Consider the following 26,685-nt stretch of genomic DNA (forward strand, 5'->3'; position numbering starts at 1 on the left):
TGAAGGGTAAAAGTAAGAAATTGTTACCTGATAGTGTAAAAATTTTAAAGAAAACTTAAATACTCTAGGTAAAGGATATATTTAGCTTCACTATATAACATGTAATCAAAGCAAAATAGCTTATGGGATTACAGCAAGCCATCTCCTCTGTGCTGTAATACTACTGTCAGGTTTTTTTTAGAAAGATAAATTTGATATCAATACGATGTGACACAACTGCATCAAACCTTAATTTCACTCACAGTAAGAAGTCACAGGATTAAATAACACTGTGCAGTCTTTTAGAAAAGTTTATTGCTTCCAGATGGATTCAAGTTTCCTTTCAGCCCTGATCACATCTAATATGCACAGGGTGCCAACATTATAAAGGACAGAGTCAAAAATATCATTTATATAGATAGCGAGGGGCGGGGTGCAGGAACTTTGGCTCCCGAATAGATTATGCTAGCCAGGATCTGTTTTAAGAAATAACAAACATTTAATAACAATAATAATAATTTAAAAAACACCATATTATGTAAATGTTTTGAATAATGGCTGTCCCATAGAAAAACACAGATCTGCAACAAAGTATCCAGAAAATGACTCCTAGCTCAAGCTGCATGCTCTCTGCCCCCATGTTGGGTTGCGCCATGTGTCACACTGCATGAGGCTTGCTACCAAGATGTCCACCTGTGCCTCTGTGGCAGGAGAGGCATCCATGTTTATTTCATTTAATAGCACTGTTGAATATAAGCCATTGTGGTCAGACACAGATCTTCAAAAATACTATCTAAAGGCATGTTTGCTAAGTTTAAGGCTGCAAGTAAATTACTGCTTGTATTTAAAATAGCATTTTCTTACACAACTTCAGTAAGAAATAAAATCCTCTCCATAGAACCCAAAGAAAGCTCTCTCCATAATGTGAATTAAAAAATAAAATCACAGCTGCTGTATCTAGTCTGTGAGAGAAAAAGCAATAAAAATTCATAATTGAAGAATGATTTCAGGGGCCAACTTTTTAAAATACAGTAAAACTCCAATAACATTTCCATTTTCTCATTTTCTTAAATTCAATCTTTCCAATGTTCTGAAAAAGTCATACAAATTACAAATCTGATTGAATGTAAATGTTAAAAAATTTATTATGTATCCTTCAAAAACAGATTCACAATTTAAATAAAATTATGGTCTAAGAGCACAAAAAAGAGAAAAATGATTCATTTCTAAATGTATATAATATCTTTCCTGCTTGAGTACCACTGGGAAAAGTGGTACTACAATAATTCCACTCATACCTGACTTTCTTCTATGCATATTCAACCAAAACTAAGACAAATAATAATATAGCACTTTATTACATTTTCTGTAGAGAAAAATAATTTCCTTTATGTAAGGTATATAACAAATATTAAAATTTCAGGTGATTTTAATAAAAGTTATTCACTTATTTTCAACTTTATAAGGGATACTTAAAAATGGATGAGTATTAAAATGTTTAATTTTAATTGGATTAAAATAGTGGCACTATCCTTGATCAATTGCTTGAAATGCTCCAAGACACAGGGTGATCAGAAAAGGATCGAGTTATACTAAAAAGGGATTTAAAGTTACATGACAAATCAATAACAGATCAAGAAATAGGGTCAAACCGATTAGGCTACCTGGCACTAGAGTAGATAATGGGTTTTATATCAGCAGATGACTCATCCATTAACAATGTCTGATATTCTAAATACTAATATGTATTTGAGGGGCGCCTGGGTGGCTCAGTCGGTTAAGCGTCTGACTTTGGCTCAGGTCATGATCTTGCAGTTCGTGGGTTTGAGCCCCACATTGGGTTCTGTGCTGACAGCTCAGAGCCTGGAGCCTTCTTCGGATTCTGTATCCCCCTTTCTCTCTGTCCCTCCCTGGCTCATTCTCTCTCTCTCTCTCTCTCTCTCACTCTCTCTCTCCCCCCCCCAAAAAAAAATATATATATAGTAATAATAAAATAAAACCTTAAAAAAATCTAATATGTATTTGAACTATCACTAATCAAATAGTATTTTGTTTTCAACAATGGTTATTCTTAAACTGGTCATACATTATTCTAAATAACACATATTTAAGTGAAAAATCATTTCAGCTTTATTCCTTCTTTCAATAATTGTTAACTAGATACTTTCCACATGTCAGATTTGTTCTACAAAGAGAATCTTAGAGATCTTCCCTGACTACCCAATAATCACTGAATAAAGATTGGGGAAAAAAAATATATGACAACAAGTCATGTAAATACAGGTTGAGAATCTCTCATCTGCAATTCCAAAATTCCCAAAGCTCTGAAACTTGTACATTTTTTCTTAAATCATTTGGGAGCAAAACCTGAGCTGACCTCATTTTGTAGCAAAACTGGACCCAAACTGACAATGGCATTTTAAATCTTTACCCCACTTAGCATGGATACTCCTCATGTTTCATTCAGAAATATTAATATTCAATTATAGGATGCTACCTGAAGCTCATTTTGGGTGTTACATACACATATATGCCCTATATTAGCTTTCTAAAATTAGTAAACATCTCAATTTTAAGATCTAGCTGGTTCCAAATGTTTCTGGGCAAAGGGAACAGTAAGTAACCCAATATTCCAGGTGAGAAATGATATCTCTTACTAACATGGCAGTGATGCTGCTCAATTTTGGATATATTTCAGAGGAAGAGGCCACAAGATTTGTTGATGGACTGGATGTAGAGAGATAAGGAGTAGAACATTTCCATTTCTAGCACATTTCCAAGTGTTTTTGGCTTGGGTAACTACAAAGATGAAATCTTCACATACTGAGATGGGAAGATCCATAGAAGGGTGTAGTTGTAGGCTGTAGGAGGGAATATGGGGTTTATTTTAGAATATGCTAAGGTTGAGAAATCTAGTGGACTTTTAAGTATGTCTAAGTAGGCAGTGAGGTTTATAAATCTGGAGTTCTGAGATGATGTCTGGACTAAAGATAGAAATTTGAAAGTCATCAGCATTTAGATAGTATTAGAAGCCACAAACTAGAGGAGGCTGAACCAGAGAGAGAGTGAAAAATAGACAATAAAAGGTCAGGGAACAGACATGGGAAAATGAGAACAGCTAAGAAAGAAAACTGACAAGGAGCAGGCCAATGGGGACAGGAGAGAATCAAGAGAGTGACGCCCTAGAAGGTAAGAAAAAATTGTAGAGAAAGAGCACTGTGATATTTTAAAACTCTGTCCATAGGTCAAGACAGATGAGTACTGACTTTGACAAGTGAGCTGCAGACTCACAGGAGTCAAAAGCCTGATCATAGAAGATTCAAGAAAAAAAAAAAATGAGAAACTAAGTGGAGACAGTGAATGTATAATTAGTCTAGCTAGACTAATAAATCAGGGTGTGTGGGAAGGGCCAAAGAAATGGGACCAAGTGCTCTATGTGGATTATCTTAATTAATCCTCATAATAGCTCTGTAAGGTGGAAATTATCTCATTTTATAGATGAAGATGTGCAAATTAAGATAAGTAGTGCACCAAGGATTTAATGAAAATGCTAGATTTTTATTTCCAAGCACATGTGATTATCAAGTTCATCCTCATACCACTGTGCAGCTTCCTATGAATTCACCATACAAAATAAATATTCAGAAAATGGCATCGTCTTCCCAGAAAGGACACTGGTGTAGGACTTAGGAGACCTTAATTGGAGCTCTAGCTTGGTCACCAATCTTGAGGCTATTCCCTTAACTTTTAAGCTTGATAGCTCATTCCTAAAATCAGGAGCTGGGATAGATTCATTTATTCATTCAGCAAATATTTATTCAGTCTTTATTTGCTGGATACTATTTTAGGTGTTAAACAGTGGTTTATAAAAAAGGCAAGAACTAACCCTTTGGTAAGGAAGATGAAAAATATTCAATTTAATGTTTCTTTCAGCTCTAAAATACTTTAACAGCTGTTTGATATGTATTAATAGACAAATTGCACTCTAGGCTAGTGTCAAGAGGTTTACATTTATTTTATTACTGAAACCCCACAGCACTGTAAACTAGGTACTGTTATTATGCCCTGTTTTACAAAAGGTGGGGAGGGAGACAAGCTGAGAGCTTAAATAACCTGTACTACAGTCACACAGGAAGTGACAAAGTTTAAATTGTAACAGTACTACTCCAGGAACCCATCCTTTAGTCACTCTCAATAGTATGGTAAGTTACTATTATAATATTTTATTTTAGGGGAACCTGCCTCAGTGGGAAGAGCAGGTGACTCTTGTTGATCTTGGGGTTGTGAGTTTGAGCCTCATATTGAGCGTAGAGATTACTTAATAAAAATGTTTAAAAATTTTTAAAAATATTTCAGGGGCACTTGGGTGGCTCAGTCGGCCAACTTCGGCTCAGGTCATGATCTCACGGTTTGTGAGTTCAAGCCCCATGTCGGGCTCTGTGCTGACAGCTCGGAGCCTGGAGCCTGCTTCTGAATCTGTGTCTCCCTCTCTCTCTCTGCTGCTCCCCTGCTCATGCTCAGTCTGTCTCTCAAAAATAAATACATGTTAAAAAATTTTTAAAAAAGATTTCAGTTTACTAGTGTTTAACTTTCCTGTTATTTTACTTTTCTGGATGGGTCTCTAAATGTTCAAAATGGGAAACAGGAATAAAAGAAAAAAAAAATGAAAATTCGGAAGTAGAAGTGAATAGTGATATAAAGTCAAAAGAAAACCAAAGCACTACAGTATCATGAACAAAAACCAGGTCTGGAAGGAGTAGGAGAAATAGCAACAGCCCTTCAGATGGTGGCCCACAAGACACCACAGGTATAACCATATAGGACAACAGACAGGCCTTGTCAAACATGGCTCCAGAGTTGCTCTAACAGAGGGGTGTGGGGGTGTGTCTTCTATTCTGTTGCCAAGTCACTCAGACACATTGTCCATTTACCAACCCTACTGAGAATCAACACTTCCAATAAACTTAAAGTAAATACAGTCCCTAAAATATTTCATAAAGGAGCCCTAGCTATTTTCTCATACTCTTTGTTACAACCACATTAAAAAGGAAAAAAAGCTCTTGAGCGTTAAGAGCTGAAATCCTTACAGGAAACAGAAGAAGAAAGGAGGCAGAGTTGAGCTGCCTGGTCTGACTACAACTGAGGCTACCCTGGGATTTTCAGTAGAGCTCCAAGATTGAGCCCCTCCCTTTACATCAGGACCTTTAGCCGAAACCAGGTGCACAGGGAAGCCTCTGTAGCCATTTTGTTTTCCCTCACTTTCAACAGAGAATGGTGACATTAGAGTAACTGGGTTTCTCCCTTTGCAGAACCATTCTGAGCTAGCACTTTTCCTAGTATTATGAAGATTATTTCAAGATCATATTGCTTTATAAATTTTATTTTTTTTTTTTTTAACGTTTATTTATTTTTGAGACAGAGAGGCAGAGCATGAACAGGGGAGGGGCAGAGAGAGAGGGAGACACAGAATCTGAAACAGGCTCCAGGCTCCGAGCTGTCAGCCCAGAGCCCGACGCGGGGCTTGAACTCACGGACCGTGAGATCATGACCTGAGCCGAAGTCGGACGCTTAACCGACCGAGCCACCCAGGCGCCCCGCTTTATAAATTTTAGAGACAGGAAATAATATAATCCATTGAGTTTCAAATTCTGAGTAGCTACTATATGCCAGGTGTTTTCTGAACTAAATAGTGATTGAAGGATGATTAGATATGGTTCTGTCCCTGTAGCAGTTTAGTATATTGGCGAACAAAAGCACACTGGGTAATTTACCATCGTGGGGAACTTCACCAGATTATTCCCAAATTACTCCTTCACAAAAGGACAGTGGACCCACTGGAGATTCTAAGAAACAACAATCCAATGTTTCCCTATTTGTCACTCTAGTTTTCTATCTAAAGTACCTTTTCAACAGAGATTCAGATTCATTCATGTGCTCTAGAGGCCTCTTTAAAAAGTAATCTGCATTAAAAGGTAAAATGAGAACTAAATCTCCCTCTGAGAAAGATGCTTTTATGTTTTCCCTTATATATTCTTCATTTGTTGAAAATTTCTACATGGAGTACAATGTATACATATAATCAGAAAAAAAAAAAAAAAACATTTCAAACCTGTAGTTTTTACATTGCCTGAAATTAGTTCTCCATGCCAAATGTTTCTGTCCTTTATTAACTACTATGAGGCAGCTAAGAATGATTGACAAGAGAGGAAAATATTGTATTCAGAGGCTCAGCTATTTCCCAAGTTCTCGGTAGATATAAAGTTAATACTAAGCAATAAAACTCCTCTCTTTGCCAAATTACCTTACTATACATATATTCTATTAAGATTGCATCATCATGCAAAGTAGCAGCCAGTTCTTGCTGTAAATAGCATGGCATAGAAACACAGAGAAATGGCTAGGCACTCAATCAGACACTCCATCTCATCTGACTCTAAATTATCTTCAGGTTACAGTGAGAATTAAAAAAAAGATAGCCATCCCTGTTTCTTGATTTTAGAGACCAAACAGATCCTCAGAGAGGCAAAGGGGCTCATCAATGACAGATGAAAACGGCAGAGCCTTAACTGAAACCGAAGACTGGACTTTAAAGCTCATGTTCTTTTCTTCTGTTCTAGAAGCTAGGAAAACTTGTAAAGAACCACACTTGGGTGACTCAGTCAAGCATTAGACTCTTGATCTCAACTCAAGTCATGTCTGGCTCTTGGTGACAGATGGCATGGAGCGTTCTTGGGATTCTCTCTCCCCTCCCCTGCCTATTAGTACCTGTATGACCTTAGAGAAGTTAAAGTTTTCCTCTTCTGTTTTCTCATCTAGAAAATGCAAGCGATAATAGCCCCTACCCTCAGAGGATTTTTGTCAGGATTCATGGAGTTAATAAGATGCCGGTAACATTCCTGGCACATCCAATGTGCTGTGTAAGTATTGGCTATTATTACCTGAAATAATCCAACAAACCATTTGCAGTCACCACACCAATGCCTGAATTAGATAAACTAGAAAAACAGCATGTATGACCGATGATAATAGGCAGGAATGATTTGAGAAGGACTCTACCCTACACTTAAAATACAAAAATTCTCAGGCCTTATTTCAAGTTTACTAAGTAGCTCCTATTAGAAGGGGTCACCCTGAGTGCCTTCCCTGAAGCAGACTAGGAAACTTTACTTGGTCAAGGGTCTACTAAGGCACTTGTGGAATAGGTTAGAAGGAGAAAAGTAGGAATTGAGAGTATAGAAAATAATGGATTTGTGCTCTCTCACTCCCTAAAAAATAAAAAGAAAGAAAAAAGAAAAGAAGGGGCAGATATATTACAAATAATAGGAAAAAATAAAAATCACTGGAAGTTGACTCACATTGCTCTCATTACTCTGATCCTCATCAGGCACAAGTATTTTCCCCAAATACTTTGGGAAATGTATCAGGCTCAGTTTGTATTCATCCTAAAAGGGCTTGTGTGCCCCACTCACAACACAAAGTTCTTCCTCAATTCTCCCCCGGGATGGGACAACAGCGTTTTTGAGAAGCACTAATGATTATGTTCTGTGGAACAGAAATTTGATCACAATCACCTGGTTTTATCGTCTTGTGGTTTTTCTTTGGATCCTGGATTTTGTTATGGAAACACGCAGGCTGTGCTGCTGAGGAGGAAAATCTTCACATACTGACTGGAGAGAAACGCTAGACATGAGGGCAAACCAGCCCTGAAATGTGCCCTTTTCCCGATTCACCACTTCAGCTTCTCAAGAGATGTGAAAAATATGTCATAGCAACAGTTTACAGGTGAAGGAGCTGCTAAAAATTTGAGACTAGGTGATACATATCTAAATGATCATCAGTAACAGCAAAATACATGCCCATCACCTAAGATACACAAGATCCATAGCATAATTATTTCAGAATTTCCTAAGTCTGCCTTTAAGGTTTCATTTGTGTTCAAAATCTTTTTGTGGGGGGAAAAAAAGTAAACAACTCTCCATTCAGATGATCTTGGTGCGAAATGGGTATTTAAACCACAACTATTGACAAATTCTTATTTAAAAAAGATTCAGACCAGGGTGCCTGGGTGGCTCAGTTGGTTACGCATCCCACGCTTGATTTCTGCTTAGGTCATGATCTCACAGTTCATGGGTTCAAACCCTGCATCTTTGCTGACACTGCGGAGCCTGCTTCAGATTCTCTCTCTTTTCCTCTCTCTGTCCCTCCCCCACTCCCTCTCTCCCAAATTAAACAAACCTAAACTAAAAAGTTTCAGACCAAAACCCAACACCATCAACTTCTCAAGTTTTTGTAAGGACCTCTACAGCTCTGTAGCTGTCTATTTAAGAAACATTTGATACAGTGGTTCTCCAAATGACTTTCACACAATTCTAGATCTTCCATGACAGGACCTAAGTAGCTCTGTTTTGCTTTATCTGTTGGGGGAAGGGAGAGTGGGTGCTTTAAGATGCCCTTGGGATGAAGACACCAAAATTACAGAAACCACTGTGTTAGTATGGTTATTGGTACAACCAACTATGGATCTTACAGTGCCTAATTTGTTTCACAGAGTTACTTGGGTGCTGGAAGGTTAGAGATCAATTTATTTATTTAAAATGGTCTATTTTTAGTGGGCATTTAAAAAAAGGGGCAGTAACCTTACAGAGACATGGTCAAAAACCAGTATTATTAGGATTTGGAATCCTGGAAATCTTTCCCAAAGAGCTGTAATAATTTTTAAAAAAAAGAAAGAAAGAAAGAAAGAAGAAGGAAGAAAGAAAAAAAAACTGAGGGCTTTTTCTGCTCTTTAAAGGGATAGAGGAGCTAAAGTTTACACAAGTTCATTTTCCTTTTAATGTATTTTAGAATTACATTATTTTTCCAATGCATGGATGCTGTTACCACCTACACAAGATTATTATAATCTATCCCAGGTAATTACTGCTGAGATCAGCAATTTAATGCCCTTTGTTTGCCAAATTTTTGTTTTCCCAAGAACCAATTCCACTCTATAAAGATGTGTTTCCAGGATACATATAATTATGCTGGGTGTAACATCTGTCGCTTTGCATGTTCAGAGCCTTACCAAACCAAAGGGACACGCTTGTATGTCAACCTTAGGGAGAACGATTCAAGTATTAAAAGCTTAAATACACAGAATTCTTTTAAGCAGTATTTATCAAAAGTAAAAGCTATTTCTAATTTAAATATTTCCAAATAGAATTAACTCATTTCAGTCCTTAGATTTTAATATAGCTATATCATTTTTTATTATTTAATAATCATGAGTTATCTTTATTATGATTTCATATAGAAATCTTAGTTGAATTTTCTACTTCAGTTATCTGTCAGAAGCAGACCATCGAACAATAACAACAAAAGCAACCTATAATCAAGGACAGAAGAAAAAATAATGCTGGTGACCTCTTTTCTCTATTTCACCCTTTAATAGCAGAGTGGATTTAGATAACAGGACAGTGTTGCACTTTCAAATGTAGGTCAGTATTTTGATTACACCACAAAAGTGAATTGTTCAAACTTGAAGAAAGCAGGGCAATAATGACCCAAATCACTTCTCTGCATAGCCTTTTAAGGTTGCCTAACCATCGGATAATCCTGAGAATTTTTCAATATGTAAGATATTTATTGGCAAGATGTCCCAGAAAGATAGAGATGGTGAACATTGATTTCAGTACCAAATCTGAAATGAACCCTTAATGGGAGAAAAACAAATCAGACACCATCATCTCTCACCAAACATTTGTAATCACAGACCAAAAATTCAAGTTATAAGTTCAGCACATTTTCAGAAAAGTTTAGTAGGTCAAGCAAACTCCTGACTCTGTCTGTGGCACTCAAATGTATTTCACTATCTTTTAAGAGCTGCTATTATAGAACCAAAAGCTTACTATTTGGGCTGCATTTAGACTGATTAGATTGTCCAATTTCATAGAGATTTAGAGTTGAGGAAACCTACTTTAAAAGGAATAACCCATATTTCCAAACCATTTTAATATGATTGATGCTCCTAACAATTATTACTTCTTAGTGTTATAAACAGTGTAAAAGTAACCATGCATTAACCATTATATTAAAATTCAAAAAGAAAAAAGTACCTCTTACTGTTAACAGGAATTTGGAAGAGGCGGTAAAATGACTTTCAGGGTTGGAAAAGATTTAGCTAAACGAGTAAATCCACCTGTCATGGACTGAATTGTGTCCCCCAACTCCAAAATTCAGATGTTGAAGCCCTAACCCCCAATGTGACTCTATTTGAAGACAGAGCTTTTGAGTAATTAAGGTTAACTTAGGTCATAAGGGTGGTACCCTAACCTGACAGGACAGGTATCCTTATGAGAAGAGGAAGAAACCAGGCTCTTTTTCCCCATGTGCACACAGAAGGCAGGCCACATGAGGGCACAGGAAGAACAAATGAAAACCTAAGGAAGGATATAGGTCTGCCAGGGCTGCCATAACAAAACGACGCATGCTGGTGACCTTTCGTCTTATCATCATATCAAACGAAAGATGACAGAGAAACTGATCAAATGTCTTTGTTCCTTCTAAAAGCTTTACTTGCCTCGTTTATCATTAGTTAGAACACCAGACTTACACAGAGAAGACACTATTTTAGGTGAGAATTCATCAAAATAGCAAGCGATACAATCTGGCCCAGAGAAGGCAGGTGAAGTTAAGTGAGAAATGTGTGTAAGCTTTGAAAGCATCATTTACATTTCTCTCTCATGTCGCCTCTCTATAGCATTAAATAGAAAATCTTTCCAAAGTCCTTGATATTTTTGCTCCCACCAGAACTAGAACCAGTGCCTCTTTGAGTTTCCAAGCCCAGGGGGGCTGAGCACCGCTATGCCTGGGAAACTGGTGTCAAGACTGACCCAGAATTAAATGGAGACAGGGCAGTCTGAAAAGGTCCACCAGAGCCCAGAAATGATCAACTAGAAAAATGACCCTTCGTCTGCCTTCACACTTCACTCTCCCCTGCTGCCCCTAACACAGCCTCTTCCCGAGAGCTCAAATGTGGATTTAAGGGGCTGAGGGGACAGCTTTAAGAAAGTCCCATATGGAGGAATACTTTGCCGCAAGCAAAATACTCCCCCCTTCTTACACCACTCATCCTAGTGTTTGTCCTCCCCCAGGCTCCCACAGGATTTAAGAGTCTTAGAAAAGGGCTCTGGAGTATGCAGACAAAAAAAGAGAAGAGGCAGGGGAACAGAGCTTTTTCTGTGAATTTTTCTCAAGTTACAACTGCTGGACATCTTGCTTTTCCCCTGTATCACTTGAAATCTTAACCATTTTTAAGCTAAACCATCTTCAGATATTAAAATACCATCTGAAATAAGAAATATGTAATACTAAATTTGGTATTTTAAGGGCAGGGTTAAAGAAAGTTATGCAAATAAGGAGTTTATTTGAATAATTTATTGCAAAGAGCAACACATCATCCTTCACAAGTGTTTCCACAGCCTCTATTGTTCTTAACCAGTTTCTGGATCTTTCCCCTTCCCAAACATTAAATAAGTTCCTCACCTTAAATTATTTTCTATTTTTTACATGATTTTCTAGATTATCCATAAACCTTGAGAGGTGTTAATAAAATTCAGTGGTTACGAGAACTATTTAATCTAGAAATATGTATTATCCTAAGACGCCATTAGATTTATTCTCATATATAGGGATCAGGGAAACAAATGAAAGAAATCCAATTATTTAAGACAGTAATCCTTTAACACTGGGATTTTGTTTTAATTATGAAGAGTGTGTCTTATTAAAAACAAAACAAAGCTTTGTCCTTCAAGGGAGAAACCCCATGTTTCTCTAGTGAACATGCATACAAGATTTCCTAAAGAATGCATCAACAAATTATTTTTGCTATTTTTCCATTTCCCATGATATAATGGGACTTCTTAAAAAGAGCATCAAGTAAATAGTCATGGGCCCACCTGCTCATGATGTCATACCAGGCACCATAAAATGTTCTTGGAAACATGCTTAATTCTGCTTCCCCTCTTCCACCCCACCATGATCATACAGACAAAATTCCCTGCACTAAAAACTAATGACAACAAAAAGCATAGACAGTAAAGTAAAACCACTAAACAGTCTCTATACTTCAAATACAACTCCAGATATACCCAACATCTGAAAACCATGAACATCCCCTATCCCTGTGGTTCCTCCGATGTCTCACATAGGGTAGGGGGGACAGAGGCATGGAAACTAGTAAATGGCCTGCTCTGTAAGAGGCAAGAAAAGTCACTGGGGACTTCACTTAGATGGTCCAATACCCATCCTACCCAGAGGTAAACTAAACCATAATTTGGGGGAATTATACTCCCCTTTGGGTCCAGGCCACCAGCTCACTTAAATGGTTGAGCCTTGGGCCCAGAAGGCTGAGGGAAATCCCTCTTTCTCAAGGGACATTGAGGCCCCTGCCTCTCCTATTTCAGGCCTAAAAGAAAGCTGCTTAGGCACTCAACATAGTCTCGCTTGGTATTACCACTGAAAGTAAAGCTTTCAGTAACCCTTTCACCCATCACAGAACCAAGTTTTGGCATAAAAAGCACACAGACATCACCAAGGCCAAAGATGAGCCACAGCAGGGCCAGCACCTCAGGTAACTGGCAAGGACCTCCACTCAGTTTCAGCCAAGGGATGGCAAACAGGGGACAGAAGGTTGTCCTAATGACATAAGTCACCCAAGGGACAAAGAGAGCCTAAAAGCAGCAAGGGTGACTGAATGAGCACAGAGATGTAAATGAGGACATGTTTAGAGTCTAAAGGAGTCCAACAGCTGATTCATGGAAAAGAGGAGAAAATAAAAGTAAGCTGTTCTAGTTATTATTTGAACATAGACATCAACTATGGTTAAGACTATTACCTCATATATATTTACTCTGTTGGGTTTAGATTTGGTGTAAAATGTCTAGGTAAGAAAATTTTATACACAGTGTCATCTAATAAAATAAAGGGAATTGGAAAAAAATTCTGTTTATATGTTTTCCACTGGAAAACATGAACCAATATTGCTATTCAGAGACAGTTCTTTCATTTTGATGTTTTAAGTACCATAAATATACAGCCGTATTGCTTTCTTTGAATCAATAGCTAGGTCTTGGGGAAAAAAAGTAGAATAAACAAAGAGGAAGCAGAAAAGAAAATTCCAGATAATGGAAATGTGTGATCTTTGCTTTCTGGTCAGGGTCATAACAAAGTAAAAGAAGGGATCCCACCTATAATAGAATCAATAGCTCATATTCTCTACAGGTTTTTCCAATATCCTAAAGCAAAGATTTCACAACGTCATAGAAAATTTTCTTTTCCTTTGCCTGCCCTTCTAAACCCATCGAAGATACTAAGAAAGATTAGCAATGAGCACAGGATATGAATTAATGATATGCCACAACTAGTACACATTTTTATAAAACTCAGAGTAATTTCAGAACCATTAGAAAGCAATTTTGGACCTAAAATTTTGGATCCTAAAGGATCCACTAAAAGGGCTCTTTTCTATTTTAAAGTATCAATGACAAAAAAGTTAAAACAGCAACCATGAAAAGATATTTTTAAAATAACGTGCATGGACGACTTCAGTTTCTTTCTGAATTATGCCATGAATGTTATTAATTAATATCAACAGCATAAGAAACCAGACAGCCTACTATAATGAAATACTGTATAGTCACATTAAAAAAGTGACTGACAGGTCAAATTCTAAAAAAGAAACAGTAGATACCACCACAAAACTAGCAGATGTTTCTTGAGGTCATTTGTACAAAAACATAAGCATATGTTAAAGAAATCTGACACTATCATGGAATCAGTTGGTGTCTAAAATAATAGCAGCTCCTTATGGCAATATGGTAATATCCGTATCAAATGCACAACACATTATGTTGCAACAGTATGTGCAGACAAAAGAGCATCAGTGGCAGCAATAATGACCAGCGCTTTCATTAAGGTGAAAAAATAAAATTAGTGGGTTATATCCAGGGCATGCTATTGTTTAATGGTAAACTGAACATGACAGACAGTAGGTTGAATTTTCAGAGTTCGCATTTAACTGATTTTATTGAGACTCTAATCAAGGCAGAATATTAACCAAATAAGAACCCTAAAGGTTTTCTAGGAGCCTCTAAGATGGGTTTTCTGATTTCTTCAGGCTACCAAGAATAATGGTGAAGACAGCTCTTATTTTCAAACCTAATGATAATACTTGATAAGTCTGGGACATGAACAGGAATTCTTCAGTTCAAAATCAATGCATTTAACCTGGTGTCCTATACTCTGTATTTAAGCAATTGGTAACTGCTAGGTCACTATTGTAATGTAAAACTGCAAATAATTTATTAAGTGTATTATCAACCTCAACCTCAGAAGTCTGAGACCTTCTATGGTATTTCTTTGGAACTAGTCCTATCGCCCCAAAATATACAATGCACACAACCGATGCTAATTGTTATAGACTAAAGATCTTTCAAAAGTCAAAGCCAAAAGGCATTGAGTAACTTTTTATACTAATTGTTGGGACTCACGTTATACCGTAGCAAAGTTACATTTGAAAAGGCTCTTAGAATTTCAATGACATAGTTTGCATCTAATGCTTCTGCATGGAAGAATGAATCTGGCATACACCTAACAAAGTGTTCAAGTATCAAGAAAATTGGAGTAATATTAGGCTCACCCATAAGATGTTTCCATGGCATGAAGCCCTGTGACAGAGTAGGCTTAGTCCTGTAAAACATCCAAGTAACCTGGAAAATGACAGATTAGTCTCTAATGCAAAAGCCAGAATACCAAGATATTTTTCCCCAAATGTGAAAAATGCTAATTCTAAGAAATGGAAATATGATTTTTAGAGAAAACTTTATTCCTACTTCTAAAATAAGAGATTATCGATCAAATCCCATGACAAAAGTCTATCTATATTTTTTTAGTATACCCTAAGTATTTAAATAAATTATCTAAAGTAACTGGGTTATGGATGGGATTTTAAAAATGCATTATATCCGAGATTTTAACTATAATAAGCTTCTACCTATAGAATGAAAACAACAACAAAACATACACTGTCTTCCTTTACACTTTCAATACATGAAAACATGGCTAAAACATAAGGAAACCAATATACGCTAACAGTTGTTCAGTTTTATTGATCTTATTCCTCCTGCACAGATGGACATAGAAAGTACTTTGAATTATGTGTAACATTCAGTACACTTAAAAGTCTAACAGAATATTTGTACTAGACAAAAAACTGATCTTACGAAATGAATTTTTTCGGAGTTTAAAATGATATAGAAGTTCTTTTCTACATATAAAAATTGATGTGTTCATTTTTTTCATTTCAGTAATACCTAAATATTATGGCTGCATAAAGATCATAACCTTATTTCCAATATTTAATGAACAATGTTTTCCAAAAATACCTTTAAATTTTAAGTAGCCTCAACCGAATAAGAAACAGGACACAAGAGACATCCCAAGGCTCACGAAAAACACAGACCTTAGGCTTGATAGAGTTCAACGTACAGTCCCTTCAGAAGCCATTTCTCCAGCTTATGCATTCAATTTTAAGCTTTCAATTTCCTTTATGTTTGGACATTTTGCTAGTCACCAGCATAGTTGATGCATGGTACAATACATGTCAAGTAAGATACTTTCTCATTTTGCTGATCTGAGAATTTTAGCAGTGTTCAGTATCCATTCCATCATTCAAGTTAAAAATCTTGGCATCACCATGGTTTCCTCCCCTTCCCTCAAGTTCCACATCCTCCAAATTCTCTGACGATATCCCTTCACTTAGCCTCACATTTCCATTCTCCCTGCCACATACACACTATTCCTGGATCTTCTGGTATACTAGTCACTGAAATAGGCTCTCCAGTGTACTGCCCATTTAAAATCCATCCTGGTTCCATGATGGTCTTCTCAAAACCCAAACTCACTTAAAGAACAAAAACCTTCAGATTTTGCTACCCCTTAGGTTTAGACACCAACTTCCTAGCCTGTTATTCAGGGCCTTATACAAACCACTGACTTATCACCAAGCACTGTCATCTCTTCCATTAACACTCTCTTCACAGACTATGGTCTTATTTTCCAAATGGGTCAAAGCATGCTCTCCTGATATTCCCCCTGCCAAAAAAGTTATCATTTTCCTAGAACGGTTTCCTTACTCTTTTGTGTTGCCAATCCCTAGCCATGCTTCAAGGCCCATATTCAAGTTTACCCTCACATTCCTCTGTACCATTACCTGACCTCTTCCTCCGCCTCCCAACAAAATGATTTTCTCCTTTAGTTACATTTCCATGTATGTGTATAACGCCCTATAATATCTCAATTGCACATAAAATAGACCATCAGTAATTTTGCTGGTAAATCTTCCTGCAGATTATGAATACTTGGAAGCAAAAACTATGTCAAATTGATTATAGCATCTCTGGAACCTATCAGAAAACTCAGCACATAGTAGGTGCTCCCTAACTGGGGAAGAAAGAAGCTAAAAGTATGAATGATTTAATGAGAAAAACACAAATTAAAACTATGCTGAGATACCCTTTCTCATCAGATAGGTTTTTTAGAAGTTTCACAATATACTCTTTAGAAGAAACTTCACAGAAACAGGTGCCCTGATACAACAATGACACAAAGGCAAAATAGTACGATTCTTATGAGGTAATTTGGAAATACTGAGCAAGGTATACAGGCAGGCATGGAGTGCATGGAAGATCTTTGCATGTTCTACTCAACTTTGCTGTGAACCTAAAACGTAACTCTAAAAAATAAAATCCAATAAAAATTACATACGCATTTATTCTTTTAGTCAACAATCCCACTTCTAGGAATCTATTCCAAAAATATACTGAAAAAAAATCAAATGGACACATAAGGTTTTTCATTACACCACTATTTTCCATGGCAAAAAAAGGCTAGAAACAACCCAATCTTTCCATAAACTATAGTACACAATAGATTTTTGTGCAGATATAAAAGGAAACGTAGACTCTCACCCTAGAGTGATATGCCAGATATATTGTTAATTTAAAAAGAAAGTAAGGTGGAAAAAAAAATATGGTATGCTACCATGCATTTAAGGAAGTGGGGTAGGAGTTGGGTAAGGAGAATATATATACATATGCATATAAGTATATACACATACACGATTGCTTATATTTACAAAAGAACAACCCCAAAATTTGAAAAGACAAATAAGCTTACCTGTAATAGGAAGGAAGAAAAGGGTAGAAAGGACACAGATAAAAAGTTATACTTCCCAGAATATAGTTTGTTTAGTAAGTTTGAGTCTGGAACCCTATAAATAGTTTATATAATTACAAAATAAAATTGAATTTTAAAGAAGTAATGCCAAAAATCAAAAACAAATGTAAATAGACAATTCTGCATCCTGGGTTGAGGATATAACATCACAGATAGGGAGGACTGTAAGCGTCTTTAAAACACAGTAATTTGGAACACCTGGGTGGCTTAGTCGGTTAAGCGTCCAACTTCGGCTCAGGTCAAGATCTCACAGTTCGTGGGTTCGAGCCCTGCATTGGCCTCTATGCTGACAGCTCAGAGCTTGGAGCCTGCTTCACATTCCATGTCTCCCTCTGTCTCTGCCCCTCCCCTGCTTGTACTCTGTATCTCTCAAAAATAAATAAAACATTAAAAGCATTTTTTTAAAACCCCAGTAATTTGACTACACACAGCACATACCCTGGTATGTACTCTATACACAACAATACAAAATTACAGAATGATCTTAAATGACTTTCAGAAGTTGTACTGTTAATGGTAGCATTGGTGTTGTTATTCTGTGATTTACACATGTTACAAGATAAAGCAAATGAGCAATGATATGGTTGGCAATGATACTGTTGACTTAGAAATCAAGATTTTAAGGATAGCAGAAAGGAGACAAAGTAAACACCTTTTAGTCCTGAATTTCAACTGGAAGTATCAGCATAATTCCATGATGTGCTTTCTTTTTGAAAGAAAAATACATACTTCCTTGCTGTTTCTGAAAAAACTGGAAAACGGAAAATATTAGCAATGAGCACAGCTGGACCTCAAATTGTGGTCTCTAAATACCCCTACTCAAAGGAACTAAGCTTCCTTTTAATGATCAGGTTGATCCTATGTCTGGGGCATGACATGTAGATTAGCCTGGAATATCTTGCCATTCAAGAAAGCTATCAGAGACAGCCAAGGGAATGTCAAAAAAACTTAGAAGTCAACTTGGAGGGGTTCCCATACATCCAAAATGCCAGAAATTAAGACAACTTGAGAATCAGTAAGAACTGGCATTGCTGCAAATTGAAGCCTATTTAATACATTTGAATACCTGAGTTCATAACGATGACAGTAAACCTCACTGGTCACTGCAGCTGCCGTCCTGTCCCTTTGAGGAAGAACTTTCCTTTCTGCTGCAAAGAGTGTAGTTAGCTAACAGCCAGCCTCCAGCTGTTGGTCCCTTCAAGGCTTCTCCTAAGCTTTGTTGCTGAGGTCACACTGTTCCCATGACTAAACACAGCTGATGTTTGGCTATTTATGCTCAAGGCAGGACTCTTAATGGGCAGTCTTTTCCCCCAAAATCTCACCATAGGTAAGCAGAGACCTGACCAGATATGCATCATGGGCCAAGGCTCTCCCTGCCCCTGCCTGCCTTATCCTCCTTTTATAGGTCTCAGAGTCACAAGGGTATCCCTCCCAATCTGTCTCCCCCCACCTTTTATCTTTCCCAGACATGTGCCCCCAGTAGACATCTCCTATTCCTACAGGAGAGACAGAGAGAGACAGAGCGTAAGAAGGGGAGGGGCAGAGAGACAGGGAGACACAGAATCCAAAGCAGGCTCCAAGCGGTCAGCACAAAGCCTGACATGGGGCTCAAACTCACAAACTGGGAGATCATGACCTCAGCTGAAGTCAGACACTAAATCTACTGAGCCACCCAGCTGTATCCCTAGTCTTTTAAACAACGATGGTCCGTTCTCCCAAATTGCAGAGGGCACAAAAATGCCTAGTCGAGGCAATACTATCCTCCTGAATACCCAAAGTATCTGTCAACCCCTCTACCTACTGCCATGGCTCTTTGATTCTTTAGCTTTACGTTTAGACTTCTGCAAGTCACTTCAGATCTTCCCGCTTCAGACAATCCCATCTGGATTTACCTCTCTGGTTTACTGACCTTGATCCAGCCATTGGACCCTCAATTTTTAAGTCCCTTGGCTTCAGCACAAGTACTGTTCCCCACTCCTAGGAAGGTATTTATGTGCCAATTGTAGCCCCAAAGATCCCATGTAGGGGAGGGCAAAAAGAAGGGGGACATAATAGATCAAGTTTTTCAAAGTACTTGCCTTCAGATAGTGCCACATGGTTAAGGAATAACATTAATATGCAGACTCCTCGGGGGTCAAGGTACACAGGCCAGGGCAGTTATTTTGTATATACTATTTTTATAGTAAGAAAGAGATTAAGTTTGCTGAATTTCAGTTCAAATAATAACTATGAGGAATAATACAATTTTTATAGACAAGACTTCAACTTTACTATCAAATGATTTGCAATAAACAAAGTATTTTTTGTATTCACAAAATACGTGAAAGGACTTTGCCACTTTGACATTTCTGGATTAAGTGGATTTATCCTTAAATAGGTAGCTCAGGTCGTATAACCATATCAATTGTACATTAAGATTTGAAATTTTACCTTCCTATAAAGATTAAAACCAATACCTAGGAATAAAGGAAATAAACGATTTCAACTCTGCATGCATTAAAGCCAGGGTGTCCAATGTGATCACCACTAGCCATATGCAGCTATCAAATTAAAATTAAATAAAAATTCAGTTATTCAGTCACACTAGCCACATTTCAGGTATAATAGCCACACATGGATGGTGCAATCTGGACAGTTCAGATACAGAACATTCCATCACCACAGAAAATTTAACTCCACGGTCATGCTTTAGAGATCCATTCTGCATTTGTTTCTCTGTGTGGACCAATTTACTTTAATGAAAAGCTAATATTTATACAATATAACTACTTAATATTTATATAATAGGTTAACAGACCTTCCAAAGCATTTAAAAACTTCATTAACAGTACATGCAGTTACAGGGTGAGCTTCATTTTTCACACCCATCTTTTAAAAATTCCTTCAAATTTGACAGTGTAGGAACAGATTGTCAATTTTTTTAAAGAAGTATTTTCTTAACATGTACACTGATGAATCAAAGCATCAGGTTTTACTGAGTAATTAATCCTTCAATAATTCACATAACAGGTCATTTTGGGGTTTAACCCCTGCTTCCATTATTTCTGACCACAAGGTCCACCGACAGATGTCTCACTTTGGATGTACACAACAGAAGACTGGGATCTGTTTCACGTACATCTGTTCCCAAACAGCTTAGGCAGATTAATACTTAGAATGTACCCAGCCCTGCTAAGTCCCAAACAACCATTTACTCTTGTTTTTAAATTATTTTCTCATTTTCACATTTTCCCACACTACCTTTCACATTGGTAAGTTTCCAGCAAATATAAAGCAAATCATTTTAACTCTCATAAAAGAGACCTTAATTTGTAGCCCAGCTTTCTCAGATTTTCTGGTTACTGCTCTCCTTCAACTCAGCTAAGAGCTGAGTTACAAACAACCCTTTCGAAAAACCTAACATGAAATTGTGTAACCTGCCGTAGTAAGTCCATGAAAAATAGAGATTTTTAAGCCCTAAGATTTGAAACTCTTTGTTTTTAATATTTAAAACATAATTTTCAGATGCTAATCGGACATACTGTAAAATCCTTGCCCTGAACTTTGATTAAAAGGTAGAGGAAATGAGGGGCACCTGGGTGGCTCAGTCGGCTAAGCATCCAACTTCAGCTCAGGTCACGATCTCACAGTTCATGGGTTTGAGCCCCATGTCGGGCTCTGTGCTGACCACTCAGAGCCTAGAGCCTGCTTCAGATTCTGTGTCTCCCTCTCTCTCTCTGCCCCTCCCCTGCTCACATTCTGTCTCTCTCATGCTCTCTGAAATAAACATTAAAAAACAACTTTTTTTAAGGTAGAGGAAATGGATATCGAAGCTAAGCTAGTCCTTTTGCCCATAAAAAGTCTGATGACTAGCTTGACCAATAATTTTCTATCAGAAAATGGTTTCTTCCTCTCTCAAAGCAGGCCCTGTGCTGAGATGACCCTCACACCTCTCATCACTATGCCCTGAAGCTGGGGAAGGGGAACAAGGGGCCCATATTTCCCATGTTTCTTCTAATTAGAAGTTCATGAGGGTGGAGAAGCTCCTGCTGGAAAATACAACACCTCCTCCCACACATCACACTGTTGACCCTTGAGCATTCAAACCAGAGACTTGCCTACGATGTCCTAACATCTGAAGTCAATAAAAATAGGTATTTTCTTTAAAACGCAACTTGAGAGTTGGTTTTCAATGATTATATACAGCTGATCCTTGAACAATGCAAGGGTTAGGGGTGGTGGCCCACATACAGTCAAAAGTCTACGTCTACCTCTGGACTCCCCCAAAACTTACTAATAGCCTACTGTTGACCAGAAGCCCTACCCAGGATATGGTTAAGACATACTTTGTATGCTAAATGTATTGTATACTGTATTCTTGCAATAAAGCTACAAAAAAATGTCAAGAAAATCTTAAAAGATTTGTAGTGCTGTACTGCATCAAAAAAGAAAAAAGAAAGAAAGAAAGAAAAACTCGTGTGTAAGTAGACCTATACAGTTCCAACCCAAGTTGTTCAAGAGTCAACTGTAATATAAATGTCTCATTCTGCAGATGAAAAAGTGGAATTAAGTTACTTGCCCAAAGTCAGTTATGGTCCTGTTAGTCGCAGACAAGACCTCATTATCCTTTGGTGCCCACTCCTGAAAATGTTCCTACATCACAGACAGGAGAGTACAGACAGCTGGAGCAGGGAGCCTATAAAAGATCCCATCGTGTTTTTCCTAGGTCAAGGTGCTATCCATTAGTAAATGGTCAAGTTCCCACTGTGAAATGGCAGACACATTTGTGGGCATTTGGCATTCGTGTCACAGAAATTCCTAAATTGATCATTCTTAACTGTACTAAAATTTGAGCTTAATACAGTGTAATCCTACCCATTACTAACTCTCCTCACCCGTAGCTTTTCCTTTTTGGGAAAGCATTATCACCCAGTCACACAGTACAGTAAGCAGATCCCGATTTGGGGATGCACAAAAATGCTTCTATCTTCTGCTTCCATCTAACATTTCAAATAGAAGCTTACTACTTGCTAAGCAAACATGCCTAGAAATTTGTCCTTGGCTGAGATTTAGAACAATGCCAACAGGCAATCTGTGATATTTTTGAAAATATTGAACTCGGAATGTATTTGATCCAGTAAGAGCACAAGTGAAGGGCTACATTATAAAATATGCAAAGTTGTCTAATACATCTGCCCATGTTACCTTTCTGTGCGCCCTTAATTTTTGACACCTTATTCCCCAATTTCAGAGACCGTTGGGGGCTACCCACACTGTGGTACTACCCTTGATCTGCTTTGCCTGGTCTGGGTTCCATGCCCCAGACTTGCCTGACTTTTCTCACGAAGCCTCAGAGAACTCACCTGATCCCTCTATTTCTTCTGGATTCTGTTCCTTTCTAGGTCACAGCTAACTCAGTAATTACTTTATGCTCACATGCATAAACTCATGATTTCACAAATGGTCAAATTTTAAGATTCCAATAGAAAGATCATTAAGCAGTTTGTGGTTAACATTTCCTGAACAGATGATGCCCTTTTGTGTACACATTTTGTATCATAGTGGTGGCATCCTGGTCAATCTATGTCCAGGTCAGTGCTTACCACCTTGCAGCTTAGCACGATGGAACCTTCTGGCCAGGATACCCACAGTGGAGAAGTAGGCCAACATTAGCTTAAGAATGTTTTTATAGAAAAGAATTCCAATACCTTAACAAAAAGGGAGAGGATACTCTTGCAGGTGATGAAAAGTCACAAGTAGCTGTGTAGTCAGTAGTACAACGCAGTAGGCAAAAGTAAGGTTCATGAGGCCAGTTAAATAATTCATTCAACAATGGTTTTCGTGTCAGGTACTCTTCCAGGTACTGACAGCAAACAAAACAGGTTCTGAACAGCTTTCCTTTTCCCCATCTAGATCCAGTCTGAGAGTTAAACCATCACCTCTCCTGCTTCTCAGACCTTCAGATTTGGTCTGAATTATACCACTGACTTTCCCAGTTCTCCAGTTTGCAAATGGCATACGGTGGTAGAGCTCAGCCTCTGTAACCCCATGGTAGATCTCCTCAAACATACAGCCAAGCTTCTGTTTCCCTGGGGAACCCCAAGACACACATCATTACAAATTTGTCAAAACCCACAGAATGTACGACACCAATAGCGAACCGTAACATCAACTATGGACTCGGGAGATGATGTGTTCACGTAGGTTCATGAATCGTAACAAATGTACCTCTGATGAGGAATGTGGATAATGGAGGAGGCCGTGCATATGTAGGGGGCAGAGAACATATGGGAGATCTCTGTACCTTTTGCTCAATGTTGCAGTGAACCTAAAATTGCTCTAAAAAACGAAATCTACTTTTAAAAGCAGCAACTAAGGTACTCTGAGATTCAAAAACTGAGTGGTGTTGCAAATATTTCCTATGTATGATCTAATAAAGCCCGGTGATCCCACACCTCTCCACCCCCACCCTTCCTGGAGCCGCCAGTCACAGGCCCGGGACCAATAGACCCATGGTCTCCCCTACTACATCCTCCTATACCCCGTCCTCCCAAGCATGGTAACCTTGACACAACTTATCCTCTATTATCTGGACAATCTCCTTGGTCTTTCAGCATGCACATCTAAACTAATTCTACATCAGAGATCATTTCATTTAAATATACCTCTTACTCCCTTTTCTTTTCCCCACTCCTTTTACTAGGTAAATCATCTGTTTATAAATATAGGTTTGGGGTGCCTTGGTGGCTCAGTCAGTTAAGCAGCCGACTTTGGCTCCGGTCATGATCTCACAGTCAGTGAGTTCAAGCCCCACGTCGGGCTCTGGGCTGATGGCTCAGAGCCTGGAGCCTGTTTCGGATTCTGTGTCTCCCTCTCTCTGACCCTCCCCCCTTCATGCTCTGTCTCTCTGTCTCAAAAATAAATAAACGTTAAAAAAAAAATTTAAAAAAAAAATATATATATATAGGTTCTTAACTAAGGTGCTAGGATTCCGTACTTCCAATTTTAAAGGCCTGAAGAAGTTTGCACACTAGGCCTTCATTAAGAAAAAATACACCTAGGTGAAAAAAGTAAGGGGTTTCGAGCAAAGTTTAAAAAAACAATCAAAACTTTCAACCTGTATAGTTTTTAAATTCTACTTTCATGAACACAAAGCAAGCCTGCTTTTCCTCCATCACCACTTAATTTACAACAGCATTTCTTTTTTCGTGTCATTATTTGCCTTTTTGTGTCCCAGCACCGCAACACTTATTTATATGAGCTCTCACTGAGCAAGGTCTCGTTTTAAATTCTGTAGTATTTCACCTTCATTGTAGGTTAAGCTGGCTCTTGTAGGCTAACCTAAACTTCATATAACTTAGAAACTTCTAGATCTCCCAAATTCAAACGGACTTAAAAACTTCACGGAATAATTCTACATCCATATCCCTCGGTTTTAACTCAGAGGTTCAATAAAACATTCTACCTTGGTTTTCATGACACCTGAAAACATTTTAATTAAGGTAGAAGGTAATTTTAGTTAAGCCTACTCAGTGCATTTGTTAGCTTTTTTTGCACGGGAAACTTTAGAACAGTGGCATGTTTCTATACTTTACTAGAAGTAGTACAGGGCGCCTGGTTTTGCAACGGAAGGCAATGTTTTAAAAATAATTTAAGTTTGTATTTAGCCAGGAGAGACAGTGTCACATCGAAGGTTTTTTGAGCAATCTTCTCTCGACGAAGACTTGAAATAGTTGTTGTAAATACAGCACTGTAACATTTCCAAATAACTAAAGTCAAGTCAATAAAAGGTGAGTGCGATAAGCAGCATGAGGACTTTAAAGTCAACACTTAAAAAAAAAAAAAAATCAAGGGTTTCTACGTAGGTAGAGAGCTTAATTCTAGACAAGGCAAGGAATGTGAGGGATGGAGAAGTCCAGAGGGCCCAAAAGGGGATTAAAGTTTCGGAAGTCAACAAAGTGAGAGTTCGATTCAGAACCCACGTGTAGATGTACTCTGTAAAGTGGTTATACTTTCAGGGGACGGGCAGAGGTTGATGGAGTCAAACTCCACCAGTTTGGAGCGAAGGAGAGGACCTTCCCGCAGTTTGGAAAACACCGGCCCTTTGGGGCTCAATTCTTTTTTCGGCCTCCTAGAGCAGAAGCTGACCGTGACTTTGCTCCAGGGAATGCACCCAGAGGCGGGGAGCCAGGCGGGCGGGGCGGGGAGCCTGGGGCCCCCGGGGCCGCGAGGAGACTAGACTGCTCTCCCCAGTTCGGAAGGAGCGGGCGGGGGCTTCGCGACGCGGGGGGGAGGAGCCTGGGGAGGGCGGAGAGGAGGCGCGGGCGAAGGTGCAGGGAGGAGGCAAGGCTGGAGGTTAAGGTGCCGGGACACTCACCCGCGGGGCGCTCGGGTTGGATGGGCCGCCACCTGAGGGCCCGCTCGCTCAGCACCACGTCACAGCTGCTCCTCCCGATCTCGAAGATGCCACGCAGCAGGATCTGCCCGGCCGCCGCCTCCGGCTGCAGCTGGGACGCCCACAGCGCCGAGGGCACCGCGGCCGCCGCCGGGGGCGCTTCCTCCTCCGGGCCGCCCTCCAGGGCGCTCACCCGGCCGCCGCGCCTCCCCCGAGGCATGGCGGAGACGCTAGCTGAGCAGCAGCCTGGGGTCTGGGGAGGCCTTTGGAGGCGGAGGTGGAGGCCGCGGCAGCCTCGGCTCGATCTGCGTCCGGCGCTGCCACAGCAACCGCGCGCGGGGCAGAGACCCAGGAGGGAGGCGGGGCAGGCAGGCGGGGCCGCCCGGACCTAGTCCGGCACCTTGGGCCGCCGGCTTCGGGTCGCTGCCGCTCACTACTAAAGGTCTCCAGTACAGGCAGACGAAGAAGTGGCTCCCTCCGCCTAGCCCTCCCTGTTCAGTAGGTTTTAGTGCACTGCGTTTCCCACAGTTCTGTACGCACTCCCTTCTCAAACTTACTCACCCCCTGGGCATCTTGTTAAAATGCAGTTTCTTACTGTTGAGGTCTGAGAGGAGGCCCAAAAGGCTGTATTGCTAAGAAGCCCCGGGATGACGGCGACGCCCATGCCACTGGTCCTCGGGACACACTTTGAGTGGCAAGGGCTTCTCGTTTCCCCACCTGCTTCCCAGTGGGCTCCCTCAGAAGGCAGAGGTCATGCTATATAACCGTGCTGGCACACCCCCGGTAGTTAGCTGATCTTATGCACCTGGTAGAGAGAGCTCATTTCCCAAAAGCCCTGAGAGGAAGCCAAAGTCTCTGGTTTACATTCACAGATTCTCACCTGACAAACAGAAGGTGCCTTATCATAATGAGCACTGAGTAATGTTTAGAATTGTTGAATCGTTATATTGTCCTCCTGAAACTAATATATTGGATGATAACTATACTGGAATAGGAAAAAAAAAAACACCTTAATGAATAAAAGGTGCCTTTGTGCTGTCAGTGTTGAGGGTCCTAAT

The 26,685-nt window shown here is 39.1% G+C and overlaps 1 protein-coding gene across 1 annotated transcript in view; it reads right to left on the reverse strand.

Annotated features, from left to right (window-relative positions):
• The window catches only part of CERKL (ceramide kinase like), a 105,086-nt gene extending 79,239 nt beyond the window's left edge, over positions 1–25,847 (reverse strand). Inside the window, exon 1 of the mRNA XM_042949311.1 lies at positions 25,610–25,847. Within this exon, the coding sequence (XP_042805245.1) occupies positions 25,610–25,847 (238 nt within the window). The remainder of the gene's footprint in view (positions 1–25,609) is intronic.
• Positions 25,848–26,685: the final 838 nt, after the last annotated feature.

The sequence above is a fragment of the Panthera leo genome, chromosome C1 (assembly GCF_018350215.1).
Source record: "Panthera leo isolate Ple1 chromosome C1, P.leo_Ple1_pat1.1, whole genome shotgun sequence".
Classification (NCBI taxonomy): domain Eukaryota; kingdom Metazoa; phylum Chordata; class Mammalia; order Carnivora; family Felidae; genus Panthera; species Panthera leo.